The sequence below is a fragment of the Muntiacus reevesi genome, chromosome 4 (genome assembly GCF_963930625.1).
Source record: "Muntiacus reevesi chromosome 4, mMunRee1.1, whole genome shotgun sequence".
Lineage (NCBI taxonomy): Eukaryota > Metazoa > Chordata > Mammalia > Artiodactyla > Cervidae > Muntiacus > Muntiacus reevesi.
The window spans coordinates 151,583,635-151,606,131 of record NC_089252.1 but is presented as its reverse complement, the minus strand read 5'-3'; the positions used below and the strand labels follow the sequence as shown (position 1 = coordinate 151,606,131).

General features: G+C 38.4%; 1 protein-coding gene across 5 annotated transcripts in view; it reads right to left on the bottom strand.

Moving 5' to 3' along the window:
• The window catches only part of NELL2 (neural EGFL like 2), a 431,246-nt gene that overhangs the window by 5,775 nt on the left and 402,974 nt on the right, over window positions 1-22,497 (bottom strand). For all 5 annotated transcript variants that reach the window (XM_065932164.1, XM_065932166.1, XM_065932167.1 and 2 more), the window contains 4 exons: window positions 19,224-19,364; window positions 8,183-8,376; window positions 6,094-6,270; window positions 4,438-4,662 (listed from right to left, as the gene is read on the bottom strand). In XM_065932164.1, the coding sequence (XP_065788236.1) occupies window positions 4,438-4,662; window positions 6,094-6,270; window positions 8,183-8,376; window positions 19,224-19,364 (737 nt within the window). The remainder of the gene's footprint in view (window positions 1-4,437; window positions 4,663-6,093; window positions 6,271-8,182; window positions 8,377-19,223; window positions 19,365-22,497) is intronic.

The following is a 22,497-nucleotide window of genomic DNA, read 5'->3' as shown; positions in this document are numbered from 1 at the left end:
CCTGGTGGGCTGCCGTCTATGGGGTCGACTGAAGCGACTTAGCAGCAGCAGCAGCATAGATTTCATTTCACATTTCTCTATTTTCAGCCTTCTTGTAATCAAAGTGCATACATAATCACAGAGTCTTTTTATCTTAATTTTCATTATAAGCATTGTTGGTACTTGAATGACTGGATGATGCAATCACATATATAATGCACAGTTGTAGTATTATATACTCCATTTTGTTGTTGTTCAGGCACTCAGTCGTGTCCCACTCCGCAACCCCATGGACTGTATGTGGCACTGCATACCTCGCCGTCCTTCGCTGCCTCCCGGAGTTTATGTTGTATCATATGCTGTGTGCTTGGCTGTTCGATTGTGTCTGACTCTTCACGACTCCACAGATTGTAGACCACCAGGCTTCTCTGTCCATGCGGGTTCTCCAGGCAAGAATACTGGAGTAGGTTGCCATGCCCTCATCATAATTTATTTAACCATTTTCCCATTGTTGGGTATTTTGGTTTCTTTTTGATTCTGCATGCCAATTAATGTTGAGGTGAATATTATGATGCACATAGTTTGTTCCATATTTTAGATTGTTTCTTTTGGTTGGATTTTAAGACTCAAGATTAATAAAATTTTCTGGATATTTCTGTGGAGATGGGGATCAGACTAGGAGGTATATGTCTGGCTCTTGATTGTATTTTTCAATGTCACTAACACTGCAAAAGAACTATAATTCCACTACATCACTGTTAACATTGGAAATTATTGTGAATTTTTTTTTTACTGTAGTATGTGGAAATAATAAATCATTGTTAGTTTATATTTGTTTCAATTATTTAAAAGCTGAATGCTCTCCTCTTTTTAACAGTTGTATTTTTTAGTGAATTGTTTATTCATCCTCTGTTATTTATGGGAAAATAAGTATTTTTAATTCTCACGCTTTTAATCTAATTAAAGACATATCTGCTGAACATGTTTTTTCCAGTCTCTAGTTGGAATTTTATACTTTGCTAATTTTGTCTATCTATAGAAGCTCTAAATTTTTTGAGGTATATTTTATCACTTTTAAGTTAGAAAAGGCATCTTCCTTCTAGAATTTTGATAAATATTTGATTACTTATCTTTGTTTTGATTTATTTTTAATATCTAACACTTTTCCCACCTGGGAATTGTTTTGATACATAGCATAATAGTATATATAACTTAAATCCCTAAAAATTGCTATCCAGTCATTCCAGTATTTATAGAATAATCCTTTCTTCTCTTTTGATCTACAAAGCTCTACTGACTATATTGCTTCTTGGTAGCCCAGATGGTAAAGAGTCTGCCTGCAATGCAGGAAATCTGGGTTCTGATCCCTGGGTCAGGAAGATCCCCTGGAGAATGGAATGGCAACCCAATCCAGTATTCTTGCCTGGAGAATTACGTGGACAGACAAGCTTGGCCGGCTACAGTCCATGGGGTGGCAAAGAGTTGGATACTACTGAATGACGAACACTTTCACTTTTTATTTGCCCCCTGGTGGCTCAGACTGTAAAGAATCTGCCCACAATATAGGGGTCCTGGGTTCGACCCCTGGGCTGGGAAGATCCCTTGGAGAAGGAAATGGCAACCCACTCCAGTATTCTTGCCTGACCCTCTAATATCTCCTCCTTCCTTATTTATCAACTGGGTACATCCCTCTTTATTGCCTGGAGCGCAAAGCACGATTACCTGAAAGTTCTCTAGAGTGGTGCAGCCTCTATCAGATTCAGGAAAGATAGTATTAGTAATTCATTTCTGATGCGAGTTCAACTTCTGAATGAAGGAAACTTCTTTTTTTTAAATCTAATCAATTTAAATTTAAAGGCATCTTTAAAAAGGAAAGGGAAGCTCTTAACCCTATTTCTCCCAGCTAACTCTTAATTCCTCAGGAAGTAAAATTGGTTCACTTGTTGGAGAGCCTCTAAGCACAGTTCATTCTTCCTTCAGAGCATCCTTCACAGTGGGTAATGTTGTCGCTGTCTGTTTCATGACTTAATGTTTCTGTTGTCCACTACCAACAATAATAATAGCCAACATTTATTGAGCACTTACTCTGAATGTGTATGAAACGTGTAGGAAACTTTTTGTGGGGACCTTTTCACTTAATTCTTAAAGCAACTTTCTCAAGTAGGTAATATCATTATTCTTATGTAACTAATATTATTATTCCAAGTTTTAGGTGAGAAAAACGGAGTCACAGAGAGATTTATAAACGTCTCTTGAGGTGGTATTGCTAGTGTGGTGGACCAGGCTCTGAATCCAGGTAGCCTGATTTCAGATGCCCCGTTCTTCACCTCTAGACCAGTGCTTTCCTATAGAATATTCTGCCACGATAGAATTGTTCTCTGCGTGCTCTGTCTACTATGACAGCCACAAACACATGTGAGCACTTGAAATGTGGCTCGTGTGACTGAGGAACTGGATTTTTTAATTTAATTTCAATGAATTTAAATAGCCACATATGGCTTCTGACTACAGTACCAGATAGCAGAGCTCTAGATGATAACCTGCTGGGAAAAAATTTCCAGGAACAATTTTTGCTGTTTTTGGTTATCGTTCTACCCTGGCACAATACCCCACTCAGCTTGTATTTATGGACTACACCAATAAGTCAGATGTGGTAGGATGGAGAGATAGTAAAGGCAAATAGTGCTCTGACAGTATCGAATTGTGAAGAATGCTTACCTCCAATGCAATCTCTCAAGCCTATTTGGCATAAATCTTATTTTTAAAATAGCAAAAAATAAATATAATAAAATGACTATTAGGGACACATTTGGTAGCATTGAGCATATTCTTATAACTCAACTTAATAAGAAGGGAGAAAGGAAATGACATCAAATAGTAACTTCTGAGAAATGGCAGTTATCTGACAAGAAATGAATTTAATGCCAAATACACTTTCTGGAAACATTTCTACTAGGAGTCAAAAAATCCTAGTTGTTTGTAAGGCAGTGAATGACAAGCTCATTCACACTCTTTACCCCCAGAAAATACTGTAATGTTTGCTGCCTATTACTGATTGCATTTTTCTTGTTCGAAGTATCTGTCTGAGCTATATCTGGTGTGTTTTACATTGCATCACTCAGTATATATTTTTGTTGTCACTGGTCAGAACAATAATCTAATAGTAGATTAAGAGTGTAAAGAGGCTCAAATATCTTTGGCAATTAAATGTCAGAAAGTATTTCCCTATTAATCATTAATGTTGAAGTTTCTAGATAATGCACCACTAAATACATTCAAATGTATTCATATTAAATGTATATTAAAGTGGCACTGCATATACATTGCTAGTAACTTTTTGAAGTAAAAGTAACTTTCAAATCTGCTAATGCACTTTTAGAAGACTGCATTAAATGTTCCTCCCAAAAAGCTGTGCTTGATTGACAAATTGCATTGATTGAAAGAGCTAGAAATTTCGGTGTGAAATAGATAATAATAGCATCTCAGACTTAAAGCATTTCATATTTCTTTGTCCTGTTACATCAAGTCACTCTAGTAAGAAATTTGTACTACGTGAATCAGAATTAAATTGCTCTACTGAAAAAAATTTTTAAATGCAAATGTTCATTTAAAGAACCAGAGCAGTTAGAGATATCTGGCTGTGCTATGTTGGGAAAAATCTGACATCTTTGCTTTCTTGTTGTTGTTAAGCTTTCCAGATTATTAATTTTAGTGTTGACTCTAAAACTTTGACTCAGAAGTACAGTGACCACTGAATCAAATATTTGTAGGAACAATAATCAAAGCAAAAAGCTTTCAACTTTGTCACCATTTTTGAATTCTATATACCTTGTCTACATTATCAGTATTTTTGTTCTCAGTGAAGTAAAAGACATAATGCTTTATTTTCCTATGAGAATAAAAAGAAAAATCTTTATAATGATTTTTCTCTAGCTGTAGGAATAAAATATGGTAAACAAGTAGTCTTAAATTTTTCAGCTCAATGTAACTGACCACAACAAACCAAGAAATATGCCCATTTTTGCCATATTGATTTTCACTTTGGAAAACACAGTATGTTTACCTTATTGATATATCTTATATCATAAAAAGACTAGATAAAAATCAATAAAATAATATTGTCCTCTATCATGAAAGAAACATGAATCTTGGTGTTGTATTATTTTTTTTAAAAGATGTGTACAGTTAGACGCTTTAGGGAAATTTACATAAGTTCTTTCTGTTCCAGTGATATAAATAACCATCATTCTGGTTTCAGACCAAGCACCTCCTTCTCCCTGAACATGCTTTAGAGGATGCACAGGACAGTCAGCTTTGGCACTAATTAAGCTGAGTGGTCCTCCTCCCAACTCTGAGCAGTAACTAGGAAGGAAGGTGCTTCTCACTGGCCACATTAATAGCTATGATTCCTGGGCACAGCTGGCCAAGTGCTCCCTACTTGAATATAGTGGGTTTTACCTTGCATTGGCAGAGAGTACACTCAGTGCCATGTTTGATCCAAGAGGACCCAGTGAAGCGGACCACATTCATCTCGTCCAGGCAAGTTTTGGTGATGTCATTGCGGATGGTGTCGGCCTGGCAAGGGTCGGTGACACAGCGCGGGCAGCACTCATTCTCGGGAAGGACACTGAATTCACACTCCACCTCTGGGCAAGGCAGCGGCCAACAGTCAACTTCCCCTTGCTATAAGGAAAGCAGATGCACAAGGGTAGTGGGAGAGGGAGGGAGGGAATGTAGTGTCTACTGAATACTCAGTTACTCAATTTCTTTGATGGACATTCATACTTAGACCTTCACAGCCATGAATGTAGGGAATCCACACATGAGATCTATACCGTAGATGGATTATGAAACAGTCTTTATGGGTTAAATAAGAATAGCAATAAAGGACAGCAAAAACCAATTCTCTTAAAACAAGCAAATTGGCATGCCCTCTCTTTCCCATGACAAAGGACTGTTTACTACAGAAGAGATTTTTACTTAGCTTTTTTGCCTATGAGATGCTTTTTTCTTCCTTTCAATCTTTTACCCTACTTTCTCATTTATTCCCTTCTGCAAAAAGAAAGTTTTGTTCACTGACAAGAAAGTAAATTGAAATATGAAGGAAATTTGACAGTTTTTCTTTGTTCATTTATACATTTCTCAGTGTATGGACTTTGGAAAAAAAAAAACAAAACAAAACTAGGAGCTGATTTCAGTCATTTTTATTCCACATGGGAAAATTGTGTGAATTAGATCTTTTTAAAATTTAGTTCCCACCTGTTTCCTATTTTCTTCATAATTCTGAGTCTCATGGACTTGGGAGATGAAAGCAGCCTTCAGGCACAAAACTGACCTTGCTCTTTCAATTGATTTTTGGTTGAAAGTATAAAAAGAAAGCAACAAAAAAGCATTGCCTTAAAAATATCCTCACACAAATAGAAAGGAAACTAGTCCTAACTTTAAGACTAGTATCTATGAAACTTTCTTCTATAAAGACATGTAGATGAATTTTCATTTACACCATAGAAAGAAGCAAAAAATTCGGTCACGTGGAAAATGACTGGGGTCTTCTTACCAAGTCTTTATTTTCTTTTTAACCTATTGTTTCTAGCAGAAGTTTCATACATACATACATTCAACTCTAACATTCTAATATTTACTGCAAATGTGTAAAACAGGGTTCCCGCCAGAATAGCGTTGACAGTAACAATTTTTAGAAAGAAAAAAGGTTTTGTTTTGTTTTTTTTAAGTCAGAGCATAATTGACAGGAACGGATTAACAAAAGGTTTACTTGGAAAAAAGGATTTTTTTGAATGCCATTGTTCTGTTCGTAACTGTCTTTAAGTAAACCCAGGCTGAGTGGATTGGGAAAGTGAGGACAGCCTTTTCTTCTTTGGCGCTCTGGAGATCGTCCTGAAAGGCTGACATGGCATGGTATGCTGCGTCTACCCCTGGATACTCCTTCTCAGGTCCCGGGTGCAGAGCCCTCACCTTGTCATCATAACTAGGTTCACCTTCTGTAACTTCCAGCGCTATGGCCAGCTACTGAATATTGGTGGGGGGCAGGGAAGGCTGCTTTCCTGTTCTGATTCTGGGCTGAACGTTTCCTGGACTTCAGGTAGCCAGACCTACCAGGCAGCGGCACTGCTGGCAATTCTGAACCCAAGTGTCGCCACTGTTGTACAAGGTTTCCCCGTTTTGATGGAGGCACTGACTGCTCAACCTTGGGTCACACTCAGGGCAGCAGAAAAGATCAACTGTGGGATTCTCACAGTCACAGACCATGCGTCGGCACATGACGAATCCATTCTGTGTGACAAAGAGAAAAAGTCGTTACCGAAAGCCTCTGTTCCTCAGCATATTGATATCACATGTCTGTGGGAGTGTCTGCATGTGTGAGTACCTATGTATATAAACATCTATGGACACATTATACACATGTGCCGTGTTGTGCTAGGTCACCGCATTCACGAACCACTCTTTGTGAGCCTGTGGACCATGGCCCGCCAGGCTCCTCTGTCCATGAGGATTCTCCAGGCAAGAATACTGCAGTGGGTTACCATTTCCTCCTCCAGGGAAGTATATATAGATATATTCATAATATATCTATATTAATAATTATATATCTCTCTCTATATACATATATATACATAATATATCTAAAATTGGGCTTCCCAGGTGGCGCTAGTGGCAAAGAATCCGCCTGTCAATGCAGGAGATGCAAGAGACATGGGTTCCATCGCTGGGCCAGGAAGATCTCCTGGAGGAGGATATGGCGACCCACTCCAGTAGTCTTGCCTGGGAAATCCCATAGACAGAAGAGCCTGGTGGGTTTCTGTTTATGGGGCCACAAAGGGTCAGACACAACTGAGTGACTGAGCATCAGCACCATATCTGTAATTTCAGATGCTGATTTGGAAGTTTCAGATAACTCACACTGTTTTCTCAATATAACTGATTTTCTTTAAAATTCCTATTTGTAGCTAACACCTAAAAATTACTCAAGCTGGAGAACTTCTAATTTTCTTTCTGCACATTACTGTTTAAATGACTTGATTGGAAAAAATTTTTTCAGAAATAACCAGTATAGAATGATAACCACTGCATGGCTCTTATGTGCAAATAAATTCGTGTATGTATATATAAATTTTTATGTACTTGTAATTTGAATATTAACTACAGTTTGTTCTGTGTAAGGGATTGTATGTTTATATTTGGTAGGTAGTCATCAAGTTTTACTATTATTAAGTTTATAGATATGTGAACCTTATAATTTGTACAAGCTGTTATCAATTTCTTTAATAATAGTTGAGTCCTTGGTATTATTATTTAGCTATAATTTAAATTTCTATTATCAACTGGGTACACAGAACACCTCTCTAAAACTGAAATATAACCCAAATAGCTGTTTTTTCACTTGCAGGCCATAGCATGTTCATTCTGGCTTCATTTATGCATTCATTCAAATATGATATTGTGACTATAAAAACATTAGCCTAGTTAGAATCAAAATTTTATCAATGAATATATAAACACATTGTGGTATTTCTCTACAAGGGAACACTATTCAGTAATAAAAAGGGATGGGTTACTTATACAGGTAATGAATATGATTGAGTGTCAAAGCATAATGCTGAGACAAATGTCAGACACAAAAGAATATGTATAGTTTTCATCTCATATACCTGGGGGATTATTTCCAGGTTGCAGGTGGATATCAAAATCCATGGATGTTCAAGTCCCCTATAAACGGCATAGTATTTACATATAACCTATACATAATCTCTGATATACTTTAAATTATTTCTAGATTACTTATAATATCTAATATAATATAAAACTTATGTAAAAAGTTGCTGGGGTTAGGAAAATGAAAGCTTTGCTTTCCAGAACTTTCTGGAATTTTTTTTCTCAAGTATTTTTGATCCACAGTTGGCTGAATACATGAAGGCCAACTGTGTTATATGATTCCACTTCTTATATGAGGCTGTAGAAAATACAAATCTAATCTATAAAAACAGGAAGTAGTGTTTACTTGTGTCTGGGGCTATGGGATTAAGAAAGGGCAGAGGCTAGTCAATTTGGGTAGATGAAAATGTTATGTTATATTAATTGTGCAGAGGTTAATCAGATGTATGGATTTGTTTATCAAGCCGTACACTTGAAATACATGCAAATTACATCTTGATAAAAATGGTTACAATGTTTTGTTTATACCAACCTGACATGAACACACGGAACACCGGTCATTTTCCAGCACCCAAATCTGACCATTGTGCTTAATTTTTCCATCATGGATGCAATCCCCTGTGCAATTCTTTCCGTGAGGACATCGGCAATCATATCCACCATCCAAGTTAAAGCAAATGGTGTCATTGGCACAGCTGTGCCTCCCAGTCCCACACTCGTCAATATCTACAGCCAAGAAAAAGCAGCAGGCAATGTGCTTGGAATATGCTCTGTTTCAAATAACTGTGATCAGGCAAGTTGTCTCCTGACATAAAGCATTCTACTCTAAATTAATTTTCATCTTACTGGCATGTATTTCCTATTAAAGCTGAGTAAAGCAATGTTAATGATCTTGGGATTTCACAGGGAAATATTATCATACTTGATTTCAAACACCAAATAACCTTGGCTAGATTTTCAACTTTTACATCTCTGTAAATATCATTAGGCTTTATGAAACACTTATTTTTTTAAACGTTAAGGATAGGACTCATTGTATCAAACAGTTTGGCAGTGGAAATTCTAAAAGTGCCTATTTTTTTAATTGGCAAAATCATCCTCAATGTTAAAAAGGGGCTTCCAGAAAACCCCTTCTTCATGGGGGATGAAATGTTATGGAAGCCCTGAGGCATTTTCATCCCGTTTCAAGCCCTGTTCTCACAGCTGTTGTCACTGCCAGGTAAGCTCTTTCCAGCATTCTGCTCAGCTGTTCTTCCCTGAATGGTCCAGGCATTTGCACACTGCCCTTACACCCTGTCCTTCAGCCACGGAAAGGCAAGTGATCACAAGCAATCAGCATCTCTTACAAAGAATTCCCCACTTCTCAGCTTTCCCATTTCTTATCATCATTTCATCTCCTGCCTGACTCAATTGGCACCTGCCCATTCTTCACCTGACTTCACCTACTCCATGGCAATCATAGCCTAAAGCATTTTCATACAGATGAAAAGCAAACATATGTTGACCCACAGATCATGTCCAAGCGAGGAGATGTGATTCATTTTATTTATCCCCATCATTTAAAGGTCATAAGCCAAAATCATTCCAGGGATATTGTATGAGTGGCAGTAAGGAGTTATTTCCTATTTCATCTGAGTAAAGGTCAAGAAAAAAGAATTAATTCACAGCAAGAAAAGTGAGATAGAGAGAAGATGGAATGTATAGCTTTTAACCAGCAGAATGTACACTGATTTTCCTTCAAAATTATAGGATTTAGTAACTATCTGCCTTAAATGGTTTGATTTCAACATTGTAGAGGAAATGAATGAGTCAAGATTATATTTTAGCCACATTTCAATTTCTAAATATTTAAGTTCTATCATATATGCATTTCTGACAATAAATTACATGATTATTTCTATGTAGTTTGATTTTTATTAGTTCTCCTATCAACAAAACCAATGAATTTAGATAATAGCTGAAAAGGTTTCTATTATAGCTATAGTAAACTTTATTATAGGTTGATTTGTCAAGGAGAATACTGTATGAAAAAGACCATGATAAAAAAATAACAGCATGAGAATATATGAAAATCTTAAAAAATACATTTATATAATTGTATTAATACCTATACCTATATATCAGATATATATATGTACATCAGATCCAAAAAAAAATTTCTCTTGGTGAGGAAATGAACTTTATATAGCAGGTCTATATTTGCTCTATTTGGAATAATAAAGTATCTTCAGAGTTGATATTTGTCTCCATTAAATATTCTTATAATTAGCAATTATAGGAAGCAAAAACAACACTATAAACCATAGTCGTTTGGTCTCTCTGTCCACAATCTCTATAAATACCTCTTAATATACTTTTAATATCCATTACATGTATATATGTTTTATGTATTTCACTCTTTAAATATCCACTAATATAAGGATGTTATTCCATTAATGGAAATGGCTGGACTTGAACAATCATTTCACTTTGCCTGACATTTAAAATAAAATTTCTACTAACAGATTTGTTTGTTTGGTTAAAAGCAGAGAAAGTCCTTGGATTTGATGAAGAAGACAAAGAAGAGAAGATTTTTCAGGTACAAGGAGAATATGTACTCAAAGTATATTAACAATAAAGAAATAGAATAAAACATTGCTTACAACAATGGTTGGCATGTACTTGTCATACCTGGAGAAATATTAATATTTAAGCAGAAACATCAAAATGGACTAACGCTTACCTTTTGCTATCCTATGGGATTTGAATTAATTTGAACTTACCTTTCTTGCTTGTTATCTATACTGGGTTTCTCAATGCAGAAGCTATTCTCAACTGAATGGTAGAATAGAATTTTGAAGTTTATTTTTATATACAGTTTTATTGTAAGATTCCTACATTACATATACACAAAGAGTATATATTCTGCTTTGAAAATTATACTATAGTATATAGAAATTCCAACTTTAAAAATACTGATTATTTCTTTAGTGAGAGATTAGAGAAATAATGTTGCCAAAGCCAGTGGTCAAGTCTCAGTTCCTGTCTTCAGCTGACAGCAGTTTCTGGCACAGGTCCTTCCCTCTTCCTGACAAATTTCATTTACTTGCTTCCTATCACACTAGTATACTGAAGCTGAAGCTCTAATACTTTGACCACCTGATGGAAAGACCCAACTCATTGGAAAAGACCCTGATGCTAGGAACCATTGAAGGCAGGAGGAGAAGGGGGCGACACAGGATGAGATGGTTAGATAACATCACTGACTCAATGCACATGAATTTGAGCAAACTCCAGGAGATAGTGAAGGACAGGGAAGCCAGCATACCTCAGTCCATGGGGTCACAAAGAGTCAGACATGACTGAGCGACTGAACAACATCACACTGGTAGCTCTTTCTGACTCTCTCTTCTGCCCACACACGCATTCTCCAGGTGTGGCAAAAACATTTTGGAAAAAGACTTAGGCAAGCAAAAAGGAGGTAAAGAGTGGTCTAGTCAGAGGGAAGAGTGTGTTTGAGCCCCAGAGGTCAGAGCCATTAAGTGTGTTAGAGAATCAGAAGTGTTGGTATGACTTAAATGGCCAGGGAGAGCAGAAGCGGGAGACATGCTGAAGGGTTCTCAGGGCTCAGTGAAAGGTCATGTTATAAAAAATTTGAACCTTATAATGAAGGCAATCAAATGTCCTTTTAGGGAACTGCAAAAAAAAACTATTCACATATCCATTTTAGAAAGATTCCGTTGGCTTCATTTTGGAAAAGGGACTTAAGATGGATTAGAACTTTCAATTAGAAGACCAATTAGTAGACTGTTCAGTATTCCAGGAAAGAGATGGTCATATAATAAAAGTAAACACCAAATTCTAAGTACATTTATATAATGACTCATTTAATCCTCACAACAACCGTGAGAAGTACAATTATAATCCCCATTGTATAGATCAGGCAATTGAGGCATAGACATGTTGCATAACTTTCTCAAGATCACATAGGTAGTAAGGTATAGATAGAGCACAGAGGGGAACCCAGTCGGCTCCAAGTCTGTGTTCTTAGGCATAATGCTGTACTGAATCGTAGCAGTGGGGATGCATACATAGAAACAACAAAGACAAAGCCATTTAGTGATTTGTTGGCTTCAGAGACTAAGGAGAGAGAGGGGTCATGAATGATTAGATTTCTGGCTTGGAAAATTTGGTAGATGCTATTTACATAATGAAGACCAAGATTTTGATAGGGAGTGGTAGTGCTGCAGAGAAGAACCAATTCTGACTCCATGTTGGAGCTATTTCCTTGACTTGCTTTACCTTGCTGGTATCATAACCATACAATAATGGTCTATCTAAGGAGCTTCCGCCCATGCCTGACTGTTAAACCTAAGTGCCTTTGTTCAGCTCACAGAGAATGGGACCCTGTCCGCCTGTGAAAAGAAGAGATTAACACATCCCTTCCCTGATTCCCCGGAGAAGGAAATGGCAACCCACTCCAGGATTTTAGCCTGGAAAATTCTATAGATTAGCCTGGTGAACTATAGCCCACAGGGTCACAGAGAGTCAGACACAACTGACTGACTAACAATTTCACTCTTTCCCTGATGCTTGCCATTCCCAGAGAGTTCTGTAAGACTGGTGGCTTTTTCTTTTTACTTTGCTTACTCATTGCCTTTCCCTCTGTTCACATACTGTTGGAAGCCTAGCTTGAAGGATTTTGAGCATTATGTTGTTGGTAGGCTAAATGAGTACAATTGTGCGGTAGTGTGAACATTCTTTGGCATTGCCTTTCTTTGGGATTGGAATGAAAACGGACCTTTTCCAGTCTTGTGGCCACTGCTGAGTTTTCCAAATTTGCTGGCATCTTGAGTGCAGCACTTTCACAGCATCATTTCAGGATTTGAAATAGCTCAACTGGAATTCATCATCTCCACTAGCTTTGTTTGTAGTGATGCTTTATAAAACCCACTTGACTTCACACTCCAGGATGTCTGGCTCTAGGTGAGAGATCACACCATCATGGTTTTCTGGGTTATGAAGATCTTTTTTGTATAGTTCTGTGTATTCTTGCCACCTCTTCTTAATATCTTCTGCTTCTTAATACTGTTTCTGTCCTTTATTGTGCCCATGTTTACATGAAATGTTCCCTTTATGTCTCATTTTCTTGAAGAGATCTCTAATCTTTCCCATTCTATTGTTTCCTCAATTTCTTTGTATTGATCACTGAGGGAGGCTTTCTTATCTCTCCCTGCTATTTTTTGGAACTCTGCATTCAAATTGGGTATAGCTTTCCTTTTCTCCTTTGCCTTTCACTTCTCTTCTTTTTTTCAGCTATTTGTAAGGCCTCCTCAGACAATCATTTTGCCTTTTTGCATTTTTTTTTCCTTGGGGATGGTTTAGATCACTACCTCTTGTACCATGTTATGAAACTCTGTCCATAGCTCTTCAGGTAATCTATCATAACTAATCCCTTGAATCTATCTGTCACTTCCACTGTATAATTGTAAGGGATTTGACTTAGGTCATACTTGAATGGGCTAGTGGTTTTCCCCACTTTCTTCAATTCAAGCCTGAATTTGGTAATAAGGAGTTCACAATCTGAGTCACAGTCAGTTCCCAGTCTTATTTTTGTTGACCATATAGAGCTTCTCCATCTTGGCTGCAAAGAATATAATCAACATGATTTTGGTATTGACTGTCTGGTGATGTCCACGTGTAGAATCTTCTCTTTTGTTGTTGAAAGAGGGTGTTTGCTATGACCAGTGCGTTCTCTTAGCAAAACTCTGTTAACCTTTCACCTGCTTTGTTTTGTACTCCAAGGTCAAATTTGCCTGTTATTCTAGGTGTCTCTTGACTTCCTACTTTTGCATTCCAGTCTCTTATAATGAAAAGGACATCTTTTTGGGGTGTTAGTTCTAGAAAGTCTTATAGGTCTTCATAGAACCATTCAACATCAGCTTCTTCAGCATTACGGCTCAGGACATAGACCTGGATTACTGTGATAATGAATGGTTTGCCTTGGAAACAAACAGAGATCATTTTGTCATTTTTGAGATTGCATCCAAGTACTGAATTCTGGACTCCTGTTGACTATGATGGCTACTCCATTTCTTCTAAGGGATTCTTGCCCATAGGAGTAGATATAATGGTCATATGAATTAAACTCACCCATTCCAGTCCATTTTAGTTCAGTCATTCCTAAAATGTTGATGTTCACTCTTACCATCTCCTGTCTGACCACTTCCAATTTACCTTGATTCATGGACCTAACATTCCAGGTTCCTATGCATTATTGCTCTTTACAACATTGGACTTGACTTCCATCACCAGTCACATCCATAACTGGGTGTTGCTTTTGCCTTGGCTCCATCTCTTCATTCTTGCTGGAGTTATTTCTCCACTGATCTCCCGTGGAGTTCATCTTTCAGTGTCCTATCTTTTTACCTTTACATGCTGTTCATGGAGTTTTCAAGGCAAGAATTCTGAAGTGGTTTGCCATTCCCTTCACCAGTGGACCACATTTCGTCAGAACTCTCCACCATGACCCGACCATCTTGGGTGGCCCTACATGGCATGGCTCATAGTTTCATTGAATTAGACAAGGTTGTGGTCCATGTGATCAATTTGATTAGTTTTCTGTGATTATGGTTTTCATTCTGTCTTCCCTCTGATGGATAAGGATGGGCTTATGGAAGCTTCCTGATGGGAGAGATTGACTGAGGGGGAAACTGGTTCTGATGGGTGGGGCCGTGCTCAGTAAATCTCCAGTCCAGTTTTCTGTTGATGGGTGGGGCTGAGTTCCCTCGCTGTTGTCTGACCTGAAGTCAAACTATGGTGGAGGAAAAGAAGACAATGGTGACCTCCTTCATAGGGTCCCAGGCAGGCAATGCCACACTCAGTGCCCCTGACCTTGCAGCAGGCCACTGTTGACCCATGTCTCCACCGGAGACTCCTGGACACTCACGGGCAAGTCTGGGTCAGTCTCTCGTGGGGTCACTGCTCCTTTCTCCTGGGTCCTGGTGCAAGCAAGGTGACTGTATAGAGCTTCTCTATCTTTGGCTGCAAATAATATAATCAATCTGATTTCGGTACTGACCACCTGGTGATGTCCATGTGTAGAGTCGTCTCTTGTGTTGTTGAAATAGAGTGCTTGCTGTGACCAGTGTGTTCTCTTGGCCTTTCCCTCTCTATTCTGCCTTCTGACTTCGGTTCCTCATTGCTTTTTTTCCTGTTCCATAAAAGAACATGGACTCCCTCCACGACAACATGGTTATTTTGAGACATTAGCCTGCCATCCTCTTGGTCAGTTGACTTTCTGAATAAAGTCACATTCCTTGCCTCAACACCTTGTCACTTGGACTTACTGACCTGTTTTGTGGCAAGCAGAGCAAGCTTGGACTTGGTAACAGAAGTGGGTGGCAGGAATAAGCAAAGACACGAGTTAGTTTAAGACATGCTGAAATATACTTTCCTGTGAGCTTCCAGGAAGAGCTGATTAGTAAGTAGTTGGAGATACAGGTCTGGAGTTCAGAAAATAGGACTGGGCCAAAATATGGATTTGGTAGAGATACATTTTAATCATTCCCTTTCTCAAAAATAGACCTTCAGAATCAAGCTCAATTTGAGAAAGGCATTTAAAACTACTTCCTCTGCCTGCACTTTCTGTCCCTATCTTAAGGTGCACGATATCACATCATACTTAAGTCCTGAAACAACACTAGATAGCTAGATACTCAATCCTTTCTTAACCCCAACATAAAATAATTTGTTACCTATAGCTCTGAATTTATTCTTCCCTTATACACTCATCATTTTCAACTTTGTCGCTTTTCTCCTCTGTTGAGAAACTCTCCACATTCTATCTTATATGACAGTTGTTACTGTATGTATTTTATCTCTACTATAAGCTGAGAGTAGTGACCATACCTCCTTCATATCTCTTTACAGCAGATGCCTGTAAAGTACCTCAAGCTATCTATACATATATTCAGTAACTACTTCATGAGTTGAAATAGATTCACTTCATTTTCATAGTTTCCCTTGATTTAAGGTAAGAGTTTATAGTATTTGTTTTGAACATAGTACTCAAAGATAGTACCATGTAAACATTTTTTTTTAGTCATACAAGTTCAAAAACACCTCACCAAACATAATCTAGAAATAAAAGCTTTAAATAAAAGGAAATGTGGGTGTGAAATGCAATATTCCTACACGGAAAAAAATACTTGGCCTTGTTCTCAGAGAGAGACAAATTTTCAGGCATAATAGAAATGATGATGTGGATAAGGAAATTGGTACCCTTGCATATTTCCTGGGGATTAAATGTCTACACCTCCGAGGTAAATGGATGAGCAAAATAATTTACAGTTTGTATGCATGCAGTTTGTCAACATGTATGTTGCAGATTACACAGTCTAAAAAGTAGTGCAACAGTACAAAGTTATTTATTCATATCTTCAAATATGACTATTATACTTAATAATTGTACACCTACTGCTGTGGATTTTTCCATGTTGAAATGCTTCTTGTTTTTTCTCCCAGCACAAAAATATGGAACTTGATCAGATATAACCATAGTCTTAACATGGCATCCTTCTAAATGCTAATATTACAATTCTACAGATCACTGAAATTGCAGTAAATAGATAGTTGTTAAAAAGAAGCATTTTAGTTCTCTTTTATATGACAAAGGTTAGTACTTTTAAAAGAATTCTTCAGAGCACACTGTCCTTGAAAGAGTAGTAGATTTTTATGATAATCATCATAAATTCTATTGGAAGATAGTTGTAGAATTATCTTTACAGAATTGTGGGTTTTTTTTTTAATAAGAATAAGATTTCCCACTCTTGATGTATTTACAGAATTTCCTCAAAAAGCCTTTTCTGTGAAGGCATTTCACAGAATCCATTACTTTCCTATATTCATCTGTATCATGTGTTATTTTAATGATTAGTTTTCCTTGTTACTTTTGGACACTTAATGAATGCGCTCGTTATGTTCTGTCATTTTTGCCAGACTAGTATGTATTTACTGTATGGAAGGAAGCAGAAGTGTTCATCGCTCAGTTGTGTCCTACTCTTTGCGACCCTATGGATTGTAGCCCACCAGGCTCCTCTCTCCATGGGATTTCACAGGCAAGAATACTGGAATGGGTAGCCATTCCCTCCTCCAGGGAATCTTCCCGACCCAGGGATCAGCCCAGGTCTCCTGCATTGCAAGTAGATTCTTTACTTTCTGAGCCGCCAGCGAGGGGGTGTATATCATATATATGATTTACTGTATATCATACCATATGTCTGGTGGAAAAGTGAAGTACTTCTCTCTTCTCAGTTAAATAAGAAGCACAGTAATTAACAGAGAAAGAAGAGAAAGTGGTATCTGAGATGTGAGGAGAGTGAAGTTATGACATGGTTGCATCAGAGAATTGCAGTGGAAATTAAAGGACAATACTGATGGCTCTTGCAGTAGGTAGTTTAACAAGATGACCAGCAACAACTCTCACCATTTACTATTTATGCTGTTTGGTAATCCTCTCTCCTTGGGCTTACTGAGTGGCTTCTAACAGATAGACTATGGGAGAAGTGGTGAAATGCCACTTCTGAAATTTAGTTGTGGAAGACTGTTGCTGCCGTCTTGGGCACCTGCTGTCTCTTGGAATGCTTTTTCTAGGAGAAGCCAGCCCCCAGCTTTGTGGAGTGGCTCATGGGTTAAGGAAACAAGATGTGACAACAACACTGTTAGTGACCTTAGAAACAGACTCCCTTTCCCTCCACTCCTGTCCCAGACAAGACTGAGAGATGAGACCACGTCTCTGGGCAGCAACTTGATGTTAGTAACTTCACTAGAAACCTGAACCAGAGGCATCCAGCTAAGCTGTTCATAGATTCCTTATCCAGAAGCTGTGAGATAATTTACTACTTTCATTGGCTACACTTTGGGAGTTACTTTTTACGCATCAGGAGATAACTAATACAGCCCTCTTGAGACATGTGGTCATAAATTTAAAAGATACTGAAAGCAGTTACAAATGTAAAGTGAGATAGCAGAGGTATGTATTTTTGTTAGTCATATTCTGATGCACAGAAAGGGAAAGCAGGCAAAATTAAACCCAGGTTACTCCTAGAGCAGGAGAAGAAAAGATAGGGAAAAGGAGGGGATGAAATAAAGACACATTTTTAGCTTTGCTCTCTATATTTCTGTATGATTGAATTATTTACGATCAGTTTATGTTTATTCTTTACGTGTATAATTTAAAATAAAAGACAATGCTAAAAAAGCAGCATTGAAGACTTCTTCCTGATAATATACTATAGAAACAGGCAATAGAGTTTATCAGGGTTTGATCTGCTTCTTGAACAGCATTCTCATAAGCACAAGGGAAAGCCTTCCGATCACAGCTAAGTGGTTATCTGCAAATGCTAGGTTTTAGCCCCTGGTAAGTCAGCAGCATTCCCATTCCACGTAAAAATCCAGATGAACACTCTGCTCAAGGTCCAGAGCTCTGCAGCTGTTGGCAAAGCACACAGGGAACCTTGGCATCTATCACCCAAGTCTGCTGCACTTTTCTCTGTGTGAAAACCTCTAGAGGCCCAAGGATAAAAGGCATGTCATCATTTATGCGTCAAGTACTGTTAAGTTAGATTCTCCAAGGCTTTCATTGACTGTGTCACTGTAGCCTCATCATTCTCTCAGGCTGTTACTCCATGAAGGTATAAGCACCGATGGAGAAAATAAAGACTTCTTGAGGTCTGTTTTGTTTTCCAATTCCATGCCAAACCCTTTTGGTGTGGGTAGTTTCCCTGGCAATTATTCACTGTGCTTTGCTTACTCTGCCAGACTTCTAAAATGTGGATATAAAGGAGCAGAACTGTCAATTCACTGAAAACAAGACAAAATTAATAGTAAATAATTGAATATAATCTGATTGAATTTCCGTTCCTATTAGACTGACGTCTTTTAAGCACGGACCATATCTTCTGACGCAACATTCACTAAGCATCTGACTTTGCCAGGCAAAAGATACATGAGGAATAACCCAGAGAAGCATGTATCATGATTTTCTCAGCCGTGTCATCGTTGTATTTTCTCTAATCTCATTTTCCCTCTATCCTGCTTTCACTTGTTTTTCTACCTCTTTTTGGGTAAAATTTTTACATGCGGCCATTAAAAAATTTATCTGATAGTATAGATTTATTTATTCTAAAAATATCCTTTAACAAAGTATCCACAAAAATTGGTTTGCTGTTACAAGTATTAATTATTCACAAATCAATTAATTATTCTAATTAGGAAGCAAACGTTAGATTTTAACGTTTCCAATCACTTGTAAAAACACACAGCAAAAATCACCAATACCTGAAATATGAGACCAGTGTCAACTAATTACGTCTTACTGAACATGACAGAGGATGAGATGGCTGGATGGCATCACCGACTCGATGGACATGAGTTTGAGTAGACTCTGGGAGTTGGTGATGGACAAGGAGGCCTGGTGTGCTGCGATTCATGGGGTTGCAAAGAGTTAGACACGACTGAGCAACTGAACTCAACTGAACTGAACATGTCTCAATTTGAAGACCTTAAACTCTAGGCCTTTTCCTTGTACTGACCTTCACACGATTCTCCACTTGGTGAAAACATCCCGTTGTCATGGTAGCCGTCTCTGCACTCACAGTGGTACCACCCAGGCAGGTTGATGCAGTTAGCACGGCTGTCACACTGAACAAAACCATCAGAGCACTCATCAATGTCTGGGAAAGAAAACACAAACGAGATGTTATACAACTGTTGCCTCACTCTCTAAGAAACTAAAATATTCTGTTAGACGGGGACTAAGATATTCAGTGCCAGCAAGTCCTTAAAACTGAGAAAATATAAAATAAAGGAAGTCTACTTGGTTGTTGACAGCTATACAGAAAGAATGCAGTAGTATCAGTGATAGGAGAAACATCTAGACAGTTTCCCTGTTGCAAAAGTCATCCAACTGCAGAAAATGGAAAAACAAAAGCATCTATGGTAATCATTAGCGTTGCTGGCCAAATATTTCCCGCTCTTCTACTGGACACCAGCTAGGATTGCCGTGTGACTTCCTGAAGCCAACTAGGCAGTGACATGTGTCACTTCTAGACAGAATCTTAAAGATGCAGTGTGTGGATTCCCACATATTCCTTCCCCATCACGATGACCAGTGATTTCCAGAAGCTCTGAAATTCAACCTGAGTTCTGAGTGAAGATGATATGGGACATAGTCCTCCTCTACTTGCAGTGGACATACAGTAAGAACAAGAAATAAACCTTTTTGCTTTGTCACTGAGATTTTAGAGTCTTTTAATACTATCAACATAATCTCCAGTGTATGGCAATAGCATTCATGCATCAATATGCGTCTGATTTTTAAAAATATATCTCTTTTATGTCACCTTTTAATTGGTTCACATATATCATTAACTTATTCAATCCTCAAAAAAAATCTTGATATGTAGACAGTATATTGAACATATGAGAAAAAAAATGAAGTAAAAGGAGATTATGGGATATAACCAAGGTCACCTAAAAGTTCATGGTAGCCTAACTTCCAGCTGTGTGTTCCTTTGTACAAGTAGACACAGGTTCAAATTGGCAAAATATCTAAACAAACAGAGTATGCATCCTGAGTCTAATAAATTGCTTCCAGTAGCTTTTTACTAATCACAAATGTTACAAGGTCATTATTCTCCTTGTTCAGGCTGTTGATAAATGGGAACATCTGATGCTCATCCAAGTCTCTTTACTCATTCATAGAAGAAAAAGTAATGCCTAGAGTTGCCTGGCAGAGTGTCCCCTTCTTCTTACATACTGTCTGGGTTTCTGGATGCCTGGGCTTGCCTCAGTTCAGTCACTCAGTCATTTCCAACTCTGCAACACCATGAACCACAGCACACCAGGCTTCCCTGTCCATTATCAACTCCCAGAGCTTACTCAAACTCATGTCCATTGAGTCAGTGATGCCATCAAACATCTCATCGTTTGTTATCCCCTTCTCCTCCAGCCTTCAATCTTTCCTAGCATCAGGATCTTTTCAAGTGAGTCAGTTCTTCACATCAGGTGGCCAAAGTATTGGGAGTTTCAGCTTCAGCACCAGTTCTTCCAATGAATATTCAGGACTGATTTCGTTTAGGATTGACTGGTTGGATCTCCTTGCCATCCAAAGAACTCTCAAGAGTCTTCTCCACAGTTCAAAAGCATGAATTTTTCAGTGCTCAGCTTTTTTTTAGGGTCCAACTCTAACATCCATACATGACTACTGGAAAAGCCATAGCTTTGACTAGACAGACCTTTGTCGGCAAAGTCATGTCTCTGCTTTTTAATATGCTGTCCAGGTTGGTCATAGCTTTTTCCCCAAGGAGCAACCATCTTTTAATTTCATGACTGCAGTCACCATCTGCAGTGATTTTGGAGCTCCCCAAAATAAAGTCTTTCACTGTTTCCATTTTCCCCCATCTATTTGCCATGAAGTGAGGGGGCCAGATGCCATAATCTTAGTTTTCTGAATGTTGAGCTTTAAGCCAACTTTTTCACTCTCCTCTTTCACTTTCATCAAGAGGCTCTTTAGTTCTTCACTTTCTGCCATAAGGGTAATGTCATCTGAATATCTGAGGTTACTGACATTTCTCCCAGCAATCTTGATTCCAGCTTGTGCTTCATCCAGCCTGGCATTTTGCATGATCCCCTGGAGAAGGAAATGGCAACCCACTCCAGTATTCTTGCCTGGAGAATCCCACGGATGGAGGGGCCTGGTGGGCTACAGTCCACGGGGTCACAAAGAGTTGAACATGACTGAGCGACTTCACTTTCACTCTCCATATAAGTTAAATAAGCAGGGTGACAACATACAGCCTTGATGTACTCCTTTCCTGATTTGGAACCAGTCTGTTTTTCAATGTCCAGTTCTAATTGTTGCTTCTTGACCTGCACACAGATTTCTCAGGAGGCAGGTCAGGTGGTCCGGTATTCCCATCTCTTGAAGAATTTTCCAGTTTTTTGTGATCTACACAGTCAAAGGCTTTGGTGTAATCAATAAAGCAGAAGTAGATGTTTTTCTGGAACTCTCTTGCTTTTTCAATGATCCAATGGATGCTGGCAATTTGATCTCTGGTTCCTCTGTCTTTTCTAAATTCACGGTTCATGTACTGTCTTTTCTAGGTTCACGGTTCATGTACTGTTGAAGCCTGGCTTGAAGAATTTTGAGCATTACTTTGCTAGCATGTAAGATGAGCGCAACTGTGTGGTAGTTTGCGTATTCTTTGGTATTGCCTTTCTTTGGGATTTGAATGAAAACGGACCTTTACCAGTCCTGTGGCCACTGCTGACTTTTCCAAATTTGCTGGCATATTGAGTGCAGCACTTTCACAGCATCATCTTTTAGGATTTGAAATAGCTCAACTGGAATTCCATCACCTCCACTAGCTTTGTTTGTAGTGATGCTTCCTAAGGCCCACTTGACTTCGCATTCCAGGATGTCTGGCTCGAGGTGAGTGATCACGCCATCGAGGGGTTGCCCCAGACCTTGCTAAATGATCTGCTGTCATATCCATCTTGACAGCCTTGCCATGCCTACAGATACCACTTGCCAAGGTAGAACAGGCTTTTCTTAATGTTTCCCACACCTGCGTCATATTCCCTGCTGCAGTGACCATCAGGAAAATGTCCTTCCTTCCTTGTTGAAGGGAAGACCAAGTATTTTTTAGAATTCTTTTCCTCCAGACGGTCTACTTTAATTCAGTTAGATGAGACTAAGAAGCCAGTAAATACTGCTGAGCCGGAGTGGAGGATCCACTGCTGCTCAGTCTCATCTAACTCCAAATTCTGGAAGTATATATTTCTTTCACTTTCTTTGAAAATTTC